This window comes from Octopus bimaculoides, chromosome 3 (genome assembly GCF_001194135.2).
Source record: "Octopus bimaculoides isolate UCB-OBI-ISO-001 chromosome 3, ASM119413v2, whole genome shotgun sequence".
In the NCBI taxonomy this organism is placed as follows: Eukaryota; Metazoa; Mollusca; class Cephalopoda; order Octopoda; family Octopodidae; genus Octopus; species Octopus bimaculoides.
Window position 1 is genome coordinate 158,798,863 of NC_068983.1, and position 20,379 is coordinate 158,819,241.

General features: G+C 33.1%; 1 protein-coding gene across 5 annotated transcripts in view; it reads right to left on the reverse strand.

The window, feature by feature from the left end:
- Positions 1–672: 672 nt before the first annotated feature.
- Positions 673–20,379, reverse strand: part of LOC106872353 (ras-related protein Rap1) — an 82,694-nt gene continuing 62,987 nt past the window's right edge. For all 5 annotated transcript variants that reach the window (XM_014919317.2, XM_014919315.2, XM_014919318.2 and 2 more), the window contains 6 exons: positions 13,889–13,957; positions 12,902–12,958; positions 7,782–7,922; positions 5,729–5,869; positions 3,091–3,201; positions 673–1,537 (listed from right to left, as the gene is read on the reverse strand). In XM_014919317.2, the coding sequence (XP_014774803.1) occupies positions 3,109–3,201; positions 5,729–5,869; positions 7,782–7,922; positions 12,902–12,958; positions 13,889–13,957 (501 nt within the window). In that variant the 3' untranslated portion in view covers positions 673–1,537; positions 3,091–3,108. The remainder of the gene's footprint in view (positions 1,538–3,090; positions 3,202–5,728; positions 5,870–7,781; positions 7,923–12,901; positions 12,959–13,888; positions 13,958–20,379) is intronic.

Sequence of the window (20,379 nt, forward strand, 5' to 3'; positions counted from 1 at the left end):
TAAGAAAAGATGTTACATAACAGGTTGAAACCATTAAGAGATAAATTCATGTCATAAAACATAAACAAAAAGGCAAAATCAAGTCATTGAGTATTAAATTATTAGAACTTAATTAAATATAATAACCAAACTGTCTTCTAAAAACATGTGATATGGATACTATAAGAAGTTCAAACGCCAGTCTAATAAGATTCCGAATGTACCAAATATACAGTAAAAGGCCTTGATACCATTAGCAATTTATGAAGTAATATTTAGTTTGTTTATTGTCACTTAGTGCAGAGTGTTACCAGATTATCTCAGAAATACTTCCTAATAACCTTGTAACTTGTTATATAAACAACCAACCTCCAGATCTGCACAGTATTTATATGAATACAGACACACAATTCCTTAATCCTTTGAGGAAATATAGTTTGTAACACAACTGCATCTTATTAACAAATAAATATGGTGATGATAGATGCCTATAAATTCTAATTACAAATGTAACTAGTTTAATATATATACTACTAGCTTTTTGCAACCATGCTTCTGCTACTCTATCGTCATCAACCATTAACAGTATTAACTTATACAATATATTACCCATTTATAAAATTTAACATAAATGATATATATATAAAGCATACAAACCCTTTTAAAATTACTGATAAAAGATTTTACTCAATATTTGAAAAGTGATGAATTTATTTGATCCAATAATTCCATACAAGTGATGCTAAATGCATTCAGACTCATCAGCTTTTTGCTTTATATAGGTAGAATATAATTCTCGAGTTCAAAAGAGAGAGTAAATTAAGGAAGGAAGCAAACCAATGCAAGAGATGTATCTTGACAGAAATGGTAACCATTTCAACAGAGCTGTATAAATGATAGAGAAACAGATATGCACCGGACAATCTTGAGGCTGCTGAAAGGCTAAACAGTGGCACAGTGCCACCATGCATAAGAATGCAAAATCAGCTTGCCTGCAAATTGTACAGCACACACAGAAAATAGTATAAATAGAAAAAATAAAATTCAAAACATTACTGAAGCAACATTGGAGCAGGATGGAGGGAAGGCATTGTAGTTACAATAAAAAGGGATCTTGCTAGTCTTTAAGCTTTATAAAATGTTAGAAGAAAGAGAAGAAAAGAAAAGCAAAGAGAAAAGGATATATAAGCAGGATAGTGTCTTTATGTCTGTACTGAATCATTTTCAGCTTGATGTAGAACCAGCATGGATGACATACAGACCTGTCAAGAAATTACTGTCTAGCAAAATATCAATGTTGGCTTAATGATAACCAACTTTCACATGTGGTAAACAATGTTCTCAGTAAATTCTCCATTTTGTTTTTAATACAATCAATTTTTTCTGTTTTGATATATTTTATTATTAAATTTATTAGATGATCCACAAATGAATTGTGGCAAGAAATTTTTCTCATGTTGAGTGGCAGATGAAACTGAATGTGTTTAAATCAAGTCAACATTTGAGAAGAACGATGAGACAGGCTCTTGATGTACACCGTACTTAAAACTCATCTGACCTGAATAAGAAAATAGAAAATGCAGTTAATATGAAGTAAAAGAAAATTTGACATTCTTAGCTACAAAATAAAACAAGTCTTAATTAACAACATCAAGAAAAATATTAAATATAAAAATGTTTTAAAACAACTTCAAAAATCGAACCATCAAAATAAGCAACTCTATACTTGAGAAAATAATTTTCAAAATCAGAATTTCTATATTTAGATTTTCAAGAATGTTTTTGCTTTTAACTCTAAACACTAACATTAATATTAGATGTCAATAAATGGCCATTAAAACAGCCACTGGGCTTTTATCAAGTAACATAAAAATAGCTTTATTTCTGTCAGTAGCATCTCTGTCTATCGCCCAGCAGCATTCTTATAAACCTTTACTTCCACAAGAAATCACCAGTCACACGCTCCCTTCTATTCTCTTTAACAGTCAAATTTGATTTAACATTATGCTATCTGAACATTATCAAATTTGCATGAATAAATTTCATTTCAGATTAAACTTATCTTCAAGTTAGTCTCTCCACATGAATTTATTTTCAACTATGAAATTATGTATGTCAAGCTTCTCTTCAAAAACACCCAAATGATGGCGACAATTACAAACTCTTGGTACTTGACTCATTAGCATAAAATACAGGATTTTAAAAAACATGTCTTTCACCGGCAATGATTCCATCAGTATGCCATGATAATGATCCCAGACATTTGAAAATGACAGAAACCATGTTAGCTTTTGAACTTAATATTAGTAAAACCTTAGATCAATTCACATTGTCTATACTTGAAAATATATATTATACTAATGGGTATATGTTAAACACTAATATCTCTTTCTATAAACTGGGATGGGATTTTTTCTTACTACTGTTCTCTTCAATGATTATCTATCAGTTACCATTAACCCTCTATCCACATGAAAGCAACTACTCTTTTAATACTGAATTTCTCACCTTAAACACTACAAACCTACTTCTCGTAGGCAATTTCTTACATATTTCATTGTATCTGCCAAACTTACAAGCTTCACAATCTATATACAAAAACATGTATTTTATTCAACATTTTGCTTATTACCATTTTCATAATGCAGTATATGTGTCATTAAATCTTTTTCCACTGACCTCCAGTCAATGTTAAAATTCTATTAACTTCACTAATCTAACCCATTCTCCACACTTCACCATTCTAAGAGGGTATGTTCCCCACCTCCTTACCCCAACACATACATAAAAATAATTTCTTCAAAACAATTGTTCTGAGCAGATATTAAAATTATCTGAAAGGTTCTCAATACACTAAACTATAAAGCCCAACATAATTTCTAGAACTATAATTTGCAATTTGATCAGTAACATTCACTACAATAATCTTGAACAACCTTGTTTCAAGAAATCCACAATTTTAAATAAAAGAGTACAGAAAGATTTCTCAAGGACAATCATTACCAGAATCATACAAAAGTCAAAAGCAGAACAACTTTTCAAAAGGAAAGACGGTTCAGAAGCTCCAACAATTTGAATCATTAGCTTTTTATTAAACTGATAAATACTAACCTGGATGCAAATAAAACTTTAGAGAAGTACACAGTTTGAACTTTTCTTTCGCCCCCTGTCTTTTTTTTCTGGGTTTTTCTTGTTAATTAGTCGAACCAAGTCATAAAATATCTGGGCAGAAAAAAGAAACAAAGAAATACTAGGAAAATATTCCAACCATAACAATCAAAAAGCAGTAATCTACTGATATGAATAAATATATTTCCAGACCATGAATTGTTAAAGATGAAAGATCCTCATTTGTGATTGTGGAAAAAAAGACAAACTCTTAGCATAATAACCATTTCCAGTGCAAGCAGCCAGACATTGCATATGCAAACATTATTTAGCAAAAAATAGTCATCACTTAATATCCATACTGGCATGGGTTGGACAGTCGGACAGAAACTGGCAAGCTACAGGATCATGCCAAGTTCTACAGTCTCCTTCTGCAGGTTTCTATGTCTGGATCAACTTCCTAACACCAAATATAAAAATCAAAATGTAGAAATTTCCTGAAACCATCTTTTATATATTTCTTACATTAATATTCTGCCTAATGTGTATTTCCTTTACATATCTTGCATATTTTTCATTTGTTTCTGCAACAATTTTGTTAATTGATTAAAGTAGATTTTCAAAATTGTATGATTGTATCACCGTGTAACTGCAGGAAATTTCAAACAAATTTAGGATATACAATTCCTATTGACCGGATTGATATTTTGTGCTAATTTGAAGATTCTCAATGCCTATGAAATAATATTAGTGAAACAATCTTTATAGAAGCACATCTTTAAATCCAAATTTAAGAGCCAAAAATACTATCATGAAAGCTGGGGCCATAATTCATTTTCTTTTCTTTGATTGGTCTTTTTGTCCAACATATACAGGGCCATGAGAAACTTTTATAACTTGAAATACATGTTTCATGAGGCAAGATGCGTAAATTTTGGTTTCCTTTGACCTCTTGGTCCAGGTCAGAATTACTAAAACAAAAAAAGTCATTACCATTAATAAAATATGAAGACTGTTGGAAAATTTAACCTCTACCAGCACAGATGGCATTTTCACCAACTGACATCTAAATTTCATCTTTAAACAAATCCTGATTTAAGATATCCAATGAGCAGATAATACTTCACTTAGCTATTCAAACCATGGTCATTTGATTTTTTATCAAGTTTGTTGTTCTGTAAATTTCAGTTTAGTGGTTTGTCCTGTAAAACTCTTCATGTTCTATGTTACTCATAAGTCAGAGTTTTCACTTAAAAATTTTTTTTAAATAAACACTAAATGCCACTTATCGACTGAACCTAAGTCTGAGATTGGAATTCATTTGCATACACTTACAATGGTAAATGACTAAATATAAAGGGCAGGTTGGTCATGTTAATACTCAGACTATCACAATTGTAACATCTTGGTGACATGTATTAAAACAAAAAACTGCTTAAGCAAGATTCAATTCAGCTGCAACACATAAGTGCCTGTGATAATATACAGTTTCATGAATTCATATATAATATGCCTTCCGTGCGTCTGAAACATGCATAATTTTTTATCAACCAGCTGTAATTAAAAGCCCATTAGATGCAGTACAAATTGTCAATTAGCAACAGCAATTTAAAAGAGCTGGATAATCTGTTTGTACAGGAATTTATCATAGAAACATTGCTATGAAACCTACAGTTCCAGGACCTAGCTACATTGTATAAACAATGATGAGGTTGATATCAATAAAATGATTTTTTTTATTTAAACACACTTGTTAGCACAATTGCAAATAATATTTACAAAAAGCAACATGCAACTCAAAGGGGATGCACCTTATATAGAAGTATATATTGTAACCCTATAAACTTATTCACTTCCTTGCTTTAATCAAAACAAGACTTTAATTAGTGGTAAATTAATAATCTTATAATGAAGAAAGTTATAAAGCTGTTAAAAAATATAAGGACTTTCGAGCGAGATCGTTGCATCCGATACAATAAGTACTAGGCTTACAAAGAATAAATCTTGGGGTCAATTTCTTCCATTAAAGGTAGTGCTGCAGCATGTCTCCAGGCACATGGCCGAAATAAGTAAATGAATAAAAAACTATGCCATTTTAATCCAGATCAACACCAGGTATCTCTGCTAGTACATAGATAAAAATGTAATTTAGAATCCTGATTAGAAAATTATATGACAGCATATAATATTACAAGATCTTAGCTGATATCAGCCACATCTTGCAGAGTTAATTATAGCCCTAGGCTGACCAAAGATACTTTAACTGGAGTAGAAGTATCATCAAAATGTGTTGCAAAGGAAAAGGAGTTAAAACAGTAAGGAAGCTGACCAAAATTTCAAGAATGGATTTGGTAGACACAAACCGAGAGAAGCTTGTGGTGTGTGTGTGCTGTATATGTTTGTACCTCCTTGATATCGCATGATAGCTGTAAATGAGTGTCAACTATACAAGCAGTGTCATTCATTTCCAATATTCTGTAAGAATATGTCTGATAATGGGGAAATATTGTCTTCCTTGCAAATAGGTGAGGAGTTTCTGAGAGGAAGGACATCCAACCACAGAAACTCTGCCTGACCCATGCAAAAATGGTAATGGTGGACATATGATGATGATGATGATTAATCATAAGCTGCATCTTACCTCATTGACATTGATTTTTGACTTGGCTGAAGTTTCCAAAAAGCCACAATTAAATTGCCTTGCAAGATTAGTACCTTGGTCTTTCCCCACAACACGCTCATCCTCCAAGTCACATTTGTTACCCACTAGAAGCATGGGTACCTGTGAAAAGAATATGAAAAAAAGGTAAAATCCGAGCTACGCAGAGGAATTTTTTTTTAATTATGGAAGGCGGATGTTAAGTGATGATGAAATCTAATATGAAATTTAATAGGTTTGGTTTAATATATATTTTAATATGTAAAATTCTGAAAATTGAGATAATTATATAAAACACTGAAGCAAGAATGCACTTCTAAACTCTAACTTCAAACCTAATTATAAATTCATTTTCAAGATTAATATTATTATTCAAAAAACCAAACAAGATGATCAACAATTACCACAGCAATCAATGATGTTCAGACATAATTCTAAAAATTAGAATCATTTTAGCTTAGATGTCATTTGTCTACTTTAAAATATATTGAAATAATTTGATTTAACAATTAGTATGTTTGAATGACAAACCAGTCATTTTAATCAGAAGATTTAAGCACTGAAACGAGTCTAAGAATATATGAAGGCAAAAAGAATTCTTGCCATAGAAAGCGTAACATGAATACTATCTAGAAAAACAAATGAAATTAGCAGAAATTATACAGAAATGCACACAATTCAGAGTTGAAGTAACATCACTCTGTTTTAAAATCTGTGGATAGGGATAATGAATAGAAAGGGATTGAGAACTAATCTCTGGTGAACACCTATTTGCCACCAACATTATTTTTCAAGCACACTCAGAGTGTGAACTTAGCTCAGAGCATTTTTTGCAACTACCTCGTTAAAAATATAGCTTCTATGTTCGAAAGCAATCCATCTTGCTTTTACAACTAAGCTAACCATATCTTGAACTTGTCAATTTTCAAGACTCATTACATTGTGTAACAAAATTTTAATTTTTTGTTTATTTTGGTCTTTGGTCAGTAAGTGTTGTTTCCTATTTGCTTCTATCTAAAAATCAAAGGAAATCACTATTCTCTTCAAACTTTGCTTTTGTCACCTGGACACAAACGTTTCAAAACTGGCCTATTTTCCATTATATTTCAGACAGATTCAGCTCCGAGTTGCTGAAGAAGAAATATCGCAATAGCAAATATTCTGTTCAACACCACGGGTAAAGCACTTGTGCAGGTGCCACGGGTAAAGTGCCCGTGCAGGCGCCACAGGTAAAGCGCCCATGCAGGTACCACGGGTAAAGTGCCCGTGCAAGCGCCACAGGTAAAGCGCCCATGCAGGTGCCACGGGTAAAGCGCCCGTGCAAGAGCCATGTATAAAGTACTCTTGATGGTATCAGTACACTGTGTATTGGTTGGTGTTAGGAAGAGCATCCAGCTGTAAAAACATCAAGACAGATGGAGACTGGTGCAGCTCTTCAGCGTGCTAGCTCCTCTCAAGTGTCCAACCCATGCCAGCATGAAATATGGACGCTAAATTATGATAATGATGACATGATCAAGTCACTTTGCAGACCAGCACAACCAAGGATCATTATTGTTACATCAAGCATTTTCTCAATAAATGAATTATGCAATATATTCAAGTATTGAGAACAACCTGAGAGTTTCATATGTATAACATGGCATTCTGGTTTGGAGATTATAAAAAAATATACTTAAAAAAGGATATTTGCAATCTTCTCATTTGATATTATGTGAGCTTCGTATCTAAACTATTAAGCATAATCATTTAACATTTTTAATTTTAAACAAATGTTGTAGAATAAAAACTTGATCTTAGTGAAATGAGACTTCAGCCTGGTTTTGATTCATAAACGAAACTGTGTCACTAATATACTTGGGAGTGTCCTAACTTCCCATATCTTCTTTCTTGAAAGAAAAAAAAAAAAAATCTTAAAATTCATGCCCATATAAGAAGCTAATAGTCTAAGAACCTGACATTAAGAACTATATTTAAAGAACTAAATTTAATACTCTGCAAAATAATTACAAATTGAAAAATTCAGGAGACTTACATCATTTGTGTCTTTAACTCGTAAAATTTGTTCCCGTAGATCTTGTAAATCATTGAATGTTGACTGAGCTGTGATAGAATACACAAGCAAAAATCCTTGCCCATTTTTCATATACAAGTCTCTCATAGCAGTGAATTGCTCCTAAAATAAAGATAAACTTTGTAAGTAATATGCTGCAATAAGCTAACAAACTATAAACATGAAGAAATAAAATGCAATTGAAAGTTTATATTAAATTTGAAACACAAAAAACATAACTGAAAACCTATATTTACTATTTATTAATAAATTTTAGAAAATGACATACATATTTAATACATGCTAATACAACAGTTTAATGTATGATAAAGCCATACCAATTAGTTTCTTAGTCTAGTTTTGTCTGCCACTTCTACAGACATTACTGGTAAAATATGTGAGTAGTGTCGATTGTACTATTTTTGATATTGTAGATTATATTTTATTGGGTATTTCCACACAGATACTGACTGGTCTTTATGATTCCGTAGCAAATTGCTTTTAAACAGATGTAGCTATGCTGTTCCCAACCACAGCCTCAGTATCATTTTGTATTACTTTGAGCAAGTGTCATACTATAGCCTAGGGCTAATGAAAGGCTTATGAGGGAATCTAGTAGATAGAAAGAAGCCATTGGTATATACATTTGAAAGAAGCCCATTGCGAGTGCATGTATGTGCATGTGAACACATACATGCACATATGTGTGCATGTGAAATATACCTGTTACATGTGTGCGTGCATATTTACATTTGAGCTTTGATGAAAAGTCACTGATCTGTAACTAGATCATTTCTCTTAAATCATCTGCTGGCATTTTACTTTCAAAAAACATGTTAAATACAAGAACTTTTACTTGAAAATAGGGAGAAGGTGAGCAACAGAAGAGGCATCTAGCTGTAAAACAATTCCTTACTAATATATTTGACATCACTGATTCCTTGTACAACACTATGTTGTTAGTAAGGCTTGTAGTATGAACTACATCTAAATAATTGAAAGCAACCCACTGGTCCATATATTTTATAATCACATTGCATATTCTATGGAGTCACTTCTTTTTTAGAATTGGAAGTAACAACAGTTTTTAAAACTGCATTTAGCATATTATCCAAGCTGTTTATATATGACATAAGGCTCAACTAATAGCTGCAGCAAAGCCAACCAAGATAGACTCAGTCAATACATGATGGACACACTCCTCAGGCTATATTGTTAGAAAACTAAGCACAGTTTAAAAACTTGTGATTTTGAACTGTATGAGGTTTTCTTAATGTATAGTAAAAATATAACAGTAGCACATTATTTTAAGTATTAATGCATAACAAAGTAACAGATTCTTATAAGGATGGTCAAAACAATGCTACATACTCCACTTCTTTTAGAAATTAGAGAAATTATAATATCTGGCACATTTACATTTTGCCTGCATTGCATCATTTTTTACTCATTAGCCATTTTTGATGTGACTATATATACAGCTAAGAACATAGTCTGTCGTAACCAGAATAAGTATAGGTCAGATTAAGTTCAGGGAGCTATTACCTGCTGGTAACAATGGGTACCTTTCTCAGAATGAAGTTTGATGCTGAGTAGTGTGAGGTATGGGTTTAAGAAGAAATGAAGTGAGCATGCTCCACTGGGTGAATAACAAGTGTGCACAAATGGCAGAACACAAATGAGTTCTGTGAAAAACTGAACATATGAGGAACCAGATGTAAGCAAGCGAGAAGACTGTTGCTTTGGGCATGTGATGCATATGGAGAAGGATAGTTGCATAAAGAATAGCTGTGTGCTCAAAGAACTAGAAGGAAACTGAAGATGATTTAAGTCAAAGTGGAGAAGACAGATTTGAAGTTGTTACACCTCATGGAGGAGATGAGAAAGGACCGCATTGATTAGTGATATGCTGTGAAGGAGAAAACTAGCCTGTCTGTCGAGGATTGGCTACACAGATGTAAAAATTTGTAAATGTGTATATAGACATGTCTTTAAGTACATATATGTATGAACACGCGTGTTTGTGCACACACACACGTATATATACATATATATATATATTTGTGTGGATGTGTGAGTAGGTGTGTGTATTTGTATAAATGTCAAAACAACATTTTGGTTACTTTATCATCCCAGCTATCTCACCACCTTGAAACATATGCATAAGCATGTATCCCAGATACCCACCACCTTATACTATCCCTGGCCATTTGGAATCGACATATATAATAAACTCTTACCATTTGTCTACCTCTTGCTATCTATTTTTTTTTATCTCTTCCATCGATGCCACAATTAAATGCACAGAATACATTTCATTAAGTTGGGGGGACCTTTTAGCTTTATTAAAGATATAAACTCCCTAGAGATGATGCCACGGAAAAAATGCACCCAGTGCACTGTATAGAGTGGGTGGCATTAGGAAGAGGAGTCACTTAGAGAAACCAAGCCAAAAGTGATATTTATGATCCTCTGACCTATTGAAGAGAGTGGCAATGACCAGTCCATGGAAAGCGAATGTACAATGACAATGATAACATATTGTTGTCGAACCCCAATATGAAAACGAGGGGAAAAAAAAAGTGTTCTTATTTGGTTTTCAAAAAAATCTGGCACCCATACTTTTACTTTACAAACAACTGTTGCCACACTAATTTTAATATGACATTATACAAAGCAAAAATTATTTTAGAATTTATTCACAAAAAAACATTTTGAAAAATGGAGAACAAAAATGTTTTTTTATTTAACTTCCTTGAAGACACTAGCTCATGGAACATAAGGATTTCTCAGAATTCATTTACATAAACACAGCTATAGAATATAATTATTTATAATTACTTAGCAACAACAGGACATTATTCTTGAGTGTAAAAAAAATTTATTAATTGGGCAAGTTCTTTTTTATATATTTGATAATGTGTTCATCAGATGCTTTTTTTGTTTATTTATTTTATTTCATTGTGAAATGCTAAATAATAATATAGAAGCACTTAATGTTGGTATTTCTGAGTATTCTTGCAAACTCATGAAAGTTAATACTGTGAAAGAGTTTACCAGATTTAGTTTAATACAAAATTCTTTAATATCTGTTTAGATTACTCTCGTTAACTATAATTATGAATCCTGTCGCAAACATTTTTCATATTGACGGTTCATCTCAAACATTTTCCTATTTCTCTACAAAAGATTTGATGATAAGGTCCTCTCTATTAACACTTAAGCTCCTGAATCTAACATTTAAGTTCTATTACTTGCTTCAGGTAGAAATATTTTCTGACTATAAATAGGAAACTCAGTCTTTATAATACGGTATTCATAATATAAAAAAATGAATGATGATTAGCATCTCACAGTTTTGAAGTGATTTTTAAAGTGTGATGGTATTAATTACATAATTATTCATGAAAACTGAGGACAGTGTTGTTTCTGGGTCAAGATTGTTGATTCTCATGGCAGACTGCTACTGAACAGCCAATTTATGAAAAGTGTGAATGCTTGGTAGAAGGTATTAATCAACCTGCATGTGAATGTAACCAGTGCAGTGGGTGGGGGGGGGAAGCAGATGATGCATTATTGAGGTACTAGAAAAGATACTGCCTTGCAGACTTATTGAAACCATACCAGCAGAGAGGATGTGTAGGTGTGTAATCACAAATAACAATGCAGAGAAGAACGAATGTGATAGAAATAACTATGTTCTGTGTTAGAAACTAGTCAATAAAGAAAGGGAAGTTTGGAAAGAGTCCATCAGCACACATCACCATGATAACCTGCAATGGCTGGAGTTCATAGGGCAGTGGTTCTACAAAAGGATTCTATGTAGGCGAAATATAGGTAGTAAGTGTTGAAGATGTACAGTATCAGCTCAGTAGTCCACTACTTTAACCATTTAAGTATTTATGTTAATTCCTGTTACTATTTCAACAGATACCCATGGAATGTATAACACAGTAAAGCAAATATAAATAAAATGTATTTATATAAATATAAACTGTAATGCATGCGTTACCTACAGTGAATATATTTATAAAAATTCAGCATTCAGATTTTTTCAAGGTTTCTAAAATACATACATTCAGCAAAATATTACAGCCTCTAACACAGAAATATGCTATTGATCAAGTCATACATATAACAAAAATTATCAAGTGATTATGAACTGCCAATATTTTCACTCAATTTTAGACTAAAATCTTATGATTCCAGTTTATTTACCAGGATTTTAACTGAAAATCAAAATAGAAAGAACAACATTCTAAGGACACACAGACTAAAGGGATATCAGATAAATCTGTATTATATACATGCAAGCATGTATGTATAAATAAAATGTTCAGTGTAAATTTTCTTTCAATTATATGTGCAGCAAGATCCTTTTTTCACTTTATTTCATTTAAAATATCTTGTTTGGTAGTGATTTATAGTTCAGTCTCCTGTGAGAAAACTACTGCTGTTTGCCTGATTATTCATTCTCATGTAAGGAATTTTATAGCCAGTAGAAAGGAAAATAGCTTAAGACAGCACTTTAGGAGCTATTCTTAAAACCTATCACCATAATCTGCCTAGGCCTCTCGTATTTAAAACGGAATAGTTCTAAAATTAGTTAACTGATACTAAACAGCTTTCAGAAAGGTTAGTTTAACCTTATAAACATGTACCATATCTAGAGAAAAAGCAGGCTGTGTGTGTGTGTATAAATATATACATATATAAATAATGGGGTGAATCATGGGTAGTGAATGTAGATTATCTCCAGCAAATGGGAAGAATTTAGTCTAAGATGCTGAATATAAATTATTAACTTATGAAAACAACTGAGTACAAGCACGCAAAGTTACTGGGCATCAAAAATATTGGCTAATGTAACTTGGTAACTTTTGAAGAGACTAGATGATACTTGTAGGATACAAAATTATACTGTTTACATAAGAGGAACAAAAGATACAGGTAATCTTATAGTAGGCAATGATGCATTGTTAACATGCAAGAAAGATATTACATTGCAGACTCAACAAATCCATGTCAACAAAGATGCTACAGTGAATGAAATGTATAAACTTACACAAACACACACTCAAAATTACTCTACGTGTACTTACTGTTCCAGCAGTATCAAGGATTTCCAACATACACTGCTGCCCATCAACTTCAACTTGCTGAAAAATATAAAACAAAACCCAGGTCAATAAAATCCTTTTTAAGAAAAAATATCAAAATAGACAAAGCTTTTCACTTTCATTCTCAAAATGAATTGAAATTGTACAGGTATTTTTTGTTATAGCTTTTAAATTACAATAATTTAAAACAAAATACTCAAAAATATAATTGCTTTTTAATAAATTGAAATATATCAAGTTATTTTAAATAAAATTTGTTTCTTGACTACGCTACAGGATACACCACTGAATTTCCAGCACAGATGATTCAGCATCTCTTAATACAGATGTTACGAAGAGACTTGAATTCCCCATGACACACTAGACTAGATCAATAAGTGACAATATGAAACAAAGTTGGAAACAATCTCCCCACCTCTCATTTATAATATGAAGGCAGGCACAAAACCTGAAGATCACCCTCTTAATATGTAACTGTAAAGAGCATGCTAACAAATAACTTACCCTTCCCCATAGAGAATATGGTCTCCTAGCATGAAAGAAAGGTAAATATATGCACTTTATAGTTACATTTCAAGACAAAGAGCCTGAAAGAGGAGGTTAGAGTGTGGCATTAGATTTAGTTTTAAATATTTACATCTGCATATTGTAGTTGAGAAATAAAAGAGAGAAATGTTTCCACCTTCATAACATCTTTATGAACAAACAAAAAAGGGTAGTCTCCTAAGAATTTACTTGGAGTCATTATTCTACCACTGTTAATCCAGCAAACTGGATAATCCAGCATGGGATTAGAACCATGGATGCCAGAAGACAGCTAGTTTATGAAATAAGCATTATCTTAAGTAATCTTTTTGTTGATTTTTTGATAATAAATTGATTCCTTTTACCATATTTCTAGTAAAATCTATAATTATTGATTCCAAAATTACACTGCAAATTTATGAGTTCTGCAATATGGTCACTCACCTTTCGGTAACTATCTTCAATGGTTGGATCATACTTCTCCACAAATATACCTTGAACAAACTGGACAGTCTAGTGTAGGAAACAAAAAATAATATTTATTAAAATTAGGATAATTAAATTCCTTTTAAGAGGCATGAATTAGAATTTTAATTTCTAATATCTGCACACAATCACAAATTTGTAGCAAACTGACTGACCCTGATAAAAATAAGTGATGCTTTCCACTCCTAAAGTAAAAGACAAAATTCATCCTTGACAAGATTTGAACTCATAACAAAAAAAAGTTATAAGGTATTTTGTCTTATAACTTTAGTATGTGCTATACAGTTGTCCAGAAAATTAATCAAAAGAGAAAAAAAAGGAAAACTTTTTAAAAAATCAATATTTTAAGCCAATTTTATACAACTATAATTGAACAATACAAAATTGAAGACCAACTATTTGAAACAAAAATTTGCTAGTTCATATTACATTAATATATTTCCTGACCAAGTATCAAGACAAACTCAAATTTAACTTTATTTTAATTACCGTAAAAACTCATGTAATTTGTGCACCTGTGTAATTTATGCAGGTGGTTTTCAGGATAAAAATTGTCAAAAAAAAAAAGCTTCTACTCATGTAAAATTCGCACCTAAATGTTTTCAGAATTGCCAATATGGCCAGGGGAAAAAGGCTTTCAATTCAGTTGTATTTAGCATAATTTCACTTATGATTAGATTTTATTAAATTTTCATTAAATAAAAATATTTTCTGCTTAACAGGTATCACATTGAAAGCTATTAAATTATGAAGTGTTTGTGTTATCTATAATAAACTTTATTTATTCGTTGGTGTTAGATGCAGTAAGAGCTGGTAGCGGTGATGAATTTCATTGTCCTAACACGGAGAAAGCAAGCAGTAGCTTCCTGGAGGCAAATGCAAGCTGGACTTCTTAAGTGGAAAAAAAAAACTGATCTATTTAAGGAAATTGCTGGGCTCCATTGCAATAGGTAGAAACTCCAAGCAATGTAAAATATGGCCCAGACCGTGAATGTCAAACTTCAAAAAGTATTTAACCATTTAATGGTTTTAGTAAATTTATACAGAAAAAGTAACCATTATACCTTTTTCTTTATTGCCCACAAGGGGGGACAAACAAGGACAGAAAAACGGATTAAGTCGATTGTATCGACCCCAGTGCGTAACTGGTACTTAATTTATCGACCCCGAAAGGATGAAAGGCAAAGTCGACCTCGGCGGAATTTGAACTCAGAACGTAACGACAGACGAAATACCGCTAAGCATTTCGCCCGGCGTGCTAACGTTTCTGCCAGCTCGCCACCTTAAAAGTAACCATTATACCATCCAGCATAAATAAAAGTCAACTTCATAATATTTTTTTCTGTAAAAACCTATTCTGACATTAAATGAGTCAACTTCCAGTATGAATGTTTACATTCATACGTCAGGCGGCGAGCTGGAAGAAACGTTAGCACGCTGGGCGAAATGCTTAGCAGTATTTTGTCTGCTGCTAAGTTCTGAGTTCAAATTCCGCCGAGGTCGACTTAGCCTTTCATCCTTTCGGGGTCGATAAATAAAGCACCAGTTACGCACTGGGGTCGATGTAATCGACTTAATCCGTTTGTCTGTTCTTGTTTGTCCCCTCTATGTTTAGCCCCTTGTGGGCAATAAAGAATATTTACATTCATACGTCAATTTTCAACAAAAAAATTTCTAAAAAAACTCTGGAAACAATCTGCTCATGTAATTTACACATCACCTAAAGTTTATTTTTGTTTTTGCGAAAAAGTGTGTAAATTGCATGGGTTTCTATGGTAGTTAAAGATTTTCAAAAAGGGTAAACTTCATGAATCCTTTTAATACCAAACAATTTGAGACCACGTGGTACTTAAGCATTCATATTTAAATTGAAATCTCAGGACAGGAATATGACATTTTAGTTGGTTAATACAGTACAGTGCAAAAGCCTTTGGCCATTTTAAACTATTGTAAATTTCTACTAATTGCCAAGTGGATGTTTAGCATTGCGCTTTTTACAGATGAAACATTGGCCCTGTTGGAGTCATTTCCATACCTAATCATATTTTGTAGTAGGGGTTCTGAATAAGGGAAAGATGTGAGACAACTATCAAAAATGGCTGTGCAAAATGTTTTCAGCCATCTCACATACACCAATCAACATAAAGTGTTTTAAAACAGATAAATGTTTATAATGAAAATTTATTACATAACATTCATTTCAAGAAGTTACTGTACATTGTTAGTATTTTGTGTAGCTTCCCTTAACTTGAATAATTGCTTCAATGCACCTGGGAAGAGATGCATACAAATCCTTCACCATTTTCACAGGTATGAGATGCCATTCTCTGTGGTTGAGCTCTCACAACTCATTCACGTTGCGTGGATTCTTCTGACAAACTTTTCTCTTTAGTTCTCTCCACATTTGCTCAATGATATCTAAGTCAGAACTCTGAGCTGGCCAATCTTTCAATACAGTAACACCTTCATCACCCAGAATCTATTATGTTGCATACGATCTTTGGCATGGAGTTCCATCATGCTGAAATATCTCACCTTCATCCAAATTTGATAGCAAATTGTCCTTCAGCAACTTGATGTATTTGGCACTATTCAAGTTACTTTCAATTTTAACCAACTTTCTTGAACAATCACTTTTTATGTATCCCCAAGACATCACTCTTGCTCCCAAACTTCACCCAAAATTATCAACAGAATATTAGAATACTCTTAAGAATTCATTTTCTTCAGGAACTGATAATGCTTTCATTTTAAAATAATTTTTAGAAATAAAAATTTACTAGTAAGACTCCTGGAAATTCCATGTTTTACATTTTCTTTTTTTAGATTTTGATGTATAAACCACTGTTTCATTATATTAAAGATTTCAATTATGTCTTTGATTCTGTTCCACCATCAAGTCTGTTTAACCTTTCAGCATTTAAACGAGCCATATCTAGTCCAAATATTCTACCTGTTTTATGTTCTAACTGGCCATCTCTGGCCTCTCACATCTATCCTACAATAGCATTCTAAAGATAAATGCATCATCAAAATCTCAGAAGTGCAAGATAATGCAGGATTAATTCAAAGTAATGTGCATAAATAAACATTACATTTGACAGTGTAATCTCAATATCTAAATGTTAAAGTGTAATATTTCAACCCATGAACAGTATGAGAAGCGGAATATTATAGACATGGATCTATTTTTATTTCATAGCTATCACTGAGGAAGAAAAAATTAAAGTATAATAAAGCACAATTAGTGAGACATGAAACAAGGAAAAAATATCAGGCTTTGTAAATATTTCTTTCACAAGTTCCATGAATTATAGAAGTTACAATGCAACTCCATGAGTATTGGGTCAAAGTATCAGCCACTCTGACAGATTTATGGTCAAGTTTGTGATAGTGGAAACTTCCAGCAGATTGTCTGAATTACAGAAAATTGAGAGAATGTAAGAACTTCATAGCTTACTACATGAAAAATAAACCTCAAATACACAAAATATTATTTTAATTATAATGCTGTCTCAGCTAAATATATTTCACATTGGTGCTACTCTAAGCAATGCTGGAGGGAACTACTGCTATCTCTAGTGGATGAATATCCACCACCAAAGATGACCACAAAGAGGTCGAAACCATATGGTCTGATGGTCTTGTGGATGGAAGATGGTAAAGGTTTGCTCCCCTGCTTGCAATATATATTGGGTGCAGATTGCATTGAATAACCAGCTGGAGGAGACATCTTCCTGGGGTGGAAAAAAGCAACAGTAATGTCAGTTCTTATGGAACTGACATGTTTAAGTGGCAATAAACATTACTTCTCAGTATAGTTACTGCTTTCATCTCTTACAGAAATTTTCTAACTAGCTAATTTCAAAGTACTTACCCAGTATTTTTAAGAAATGTGATGTTCAGTAATGCAATATAGACTTTCACATCATTCATAGTATCATCATCATTTTAATAGCCACTTTTCCATAAATGATGATATATATATATATACATACAATGGGCTTCTTTCTGTTTCTGCCAATCAAATCCACTCACAAAGCTTTGGTCTTTCTGAGGTTATAGCAAGAAACACTTGGCCACAGTACCATGCACTGAGTACGAACCTGGAATCACGTTGAGAAGCAAACCTCATAGCACACATCCACACCTGTGCCTTGTGACAGGAAAACTGAAATATAAAACTGTCACTACTAGCAGTTTGTACTACATGTTTCTAAGCAGACCGGAAGCTGAAAATGTTTTTTTGTTTGTTTTTCTACAATTATAATGGGAAATGAATAAGACAAGTAGCAAGATGCTGTGTTGGAGAAAACCAATCTACAAATGCAATCGTGGAAAAGCAGATGTAAAATGATGTAACACAATATGTAATTATTTTTAATCATATTTTTTACTAGTTTTAGTCATTGGACTGCAGCCATACTGAAGGGTTTTATTCTATGTGTCTCTTTTGCGAAACCTAAGTTACAGGAGCAAATAAACCAATTAGTTGTCAAGCAGTAGGGGGACAGACACAAACACACATATATGATACCATCCCTTAATGAGGCTAATTAAACCTCTAATTGAATTTATACACACGCACACACAGGGTGTGGTGAATAAACTATCATCTAAACTATGCAAAAATGAAAATAACAGTCGCATCTTATTTTAACAGATTTACCAAAGTTATATAAAAATACCTTAAAGTACTAAAGAGTAAATCTATTCAATAAAATTGCCATTGGCTTCAACCACGGCCTACAAATGACTTCGGAATCTTTTGAAACTCTTCTGGATGGTCTCCTTCTTTAAGTTGGTGAGCACTGCCATAACCCTTGCCTTCAGTCCCTCTTTGGTGTTACATGGAGTTTTGTTGGTCTTTCACTCAACTGCACCCCACACATAATAATCAAGGGAGTTGCAATCTGGGGAGTTAGATGGCCAGATGTTAGGAGTGATGTGGTCACAGAAATTGTCTCACAGACATGACTGGGTTCTCCTGTTTGTGTGGCATGGTGCAGAGTCCTGTTGCCAGACATAGGGTTTTCCAGCAGCCACCCTCTTGACCCAGGTCTGCACTACCTCCTCCACACACTTGATGTAGGCCTCCGTGTTGAGTCTGAGGCTGTGTGGGAAGATGAAATGAGGCATAATGTCATCATCACTGGTGACCACGATGTTGACTGAATGTTTGATTTTTACTACTCTCAGTACATGTCCTCAGACTGACACCTAAACACTCTGAAATGTTTATATTGGAGCTTCCAGCACAAATGCCAAGCAGTACAGCATGTTGGTTCCAAATTTCTGGCAGAATCAATGACATCATGGTGGTGTTTTTCTCACAGACAGTGCCCAACTGACTCAACTATACTGTGTATTTACCCATCGTACCCTGTATATATATATATATATATATATATATATATATATATATATATATATATATACACACAAACACACACACACAGGATGTGCTTCTTTCAGTTTCCAAGTCCACTGAAAAAGCTTTGGTCAGCTCAGGACAATAGTAGAAGACAATTGCCCAAAGTGCAATACCGTGGGACTGAACTCAAAGCCAAGTGAGATTTGACAGGAAGAGAACAATGTTTCACAACACTAACAATAATGTTTTTTGCTCTGTCAAACTTATTTTGTTTATTTTTATAGTAATGGGTTGAAAACTAATTAGTGTAATAAATGTCTCATTTTCTACAATTAGAGAAATTTGAAATGAAGAAATGGTTGTAAATATCTAGATGATGCAGCAAAAAGTAATATGGTTACAGTTATAACTAGTACATGTTTTATAAAGAGAATAATGATCTATTTCAGAGGAAATTATCAACATTCAATCTTTCAAGCATCATCCCCATCACCACCTTTCTCCCCCTTCACAGGGCTTTCGTCTTTTCTGTACAACCAGTCATCCCTCACTCCACTTTGGGGCACTTCCTATTGTCAACCACCACTTCCTGTTATCAGTGGCCACCTCTTCTATATCCCACTACCTATTCTCCCCACTCTTCACCCCAATGACTGCCTGCAATCACACGCATTCTGGTTCTTCTGCCATCATATGCTCTCCTACTCAGCTTCTCAGTTTAGTTGCTTTCAGCTAAAGTGCTTGTCTTACAGCACTCTTTATTCTTACAGAGCACAAGACAATCTTATTGTACTGATGTAATGATAAATTGATCCCAGTACACTCCTATAGGGCTTTCCTATAAGTAGGTTATCTCCCTTGGCTAGGTAGCGCTCCATGTAGATAAACTTCCGGAGACTACCCACACCATTGTTATTGTTTTACATCTTATCATGGATATAAAGCAGCTTGATGATTCAGCTATCGAAGTACTTACTGTGCCTGAGTTAAAGAAATATTTAAGATTATATGGACAGTATGTTACTGGAAGAAAGGCAGACTTGACTGAAAGGTTGAAAGGAATAAAAATTCTGTC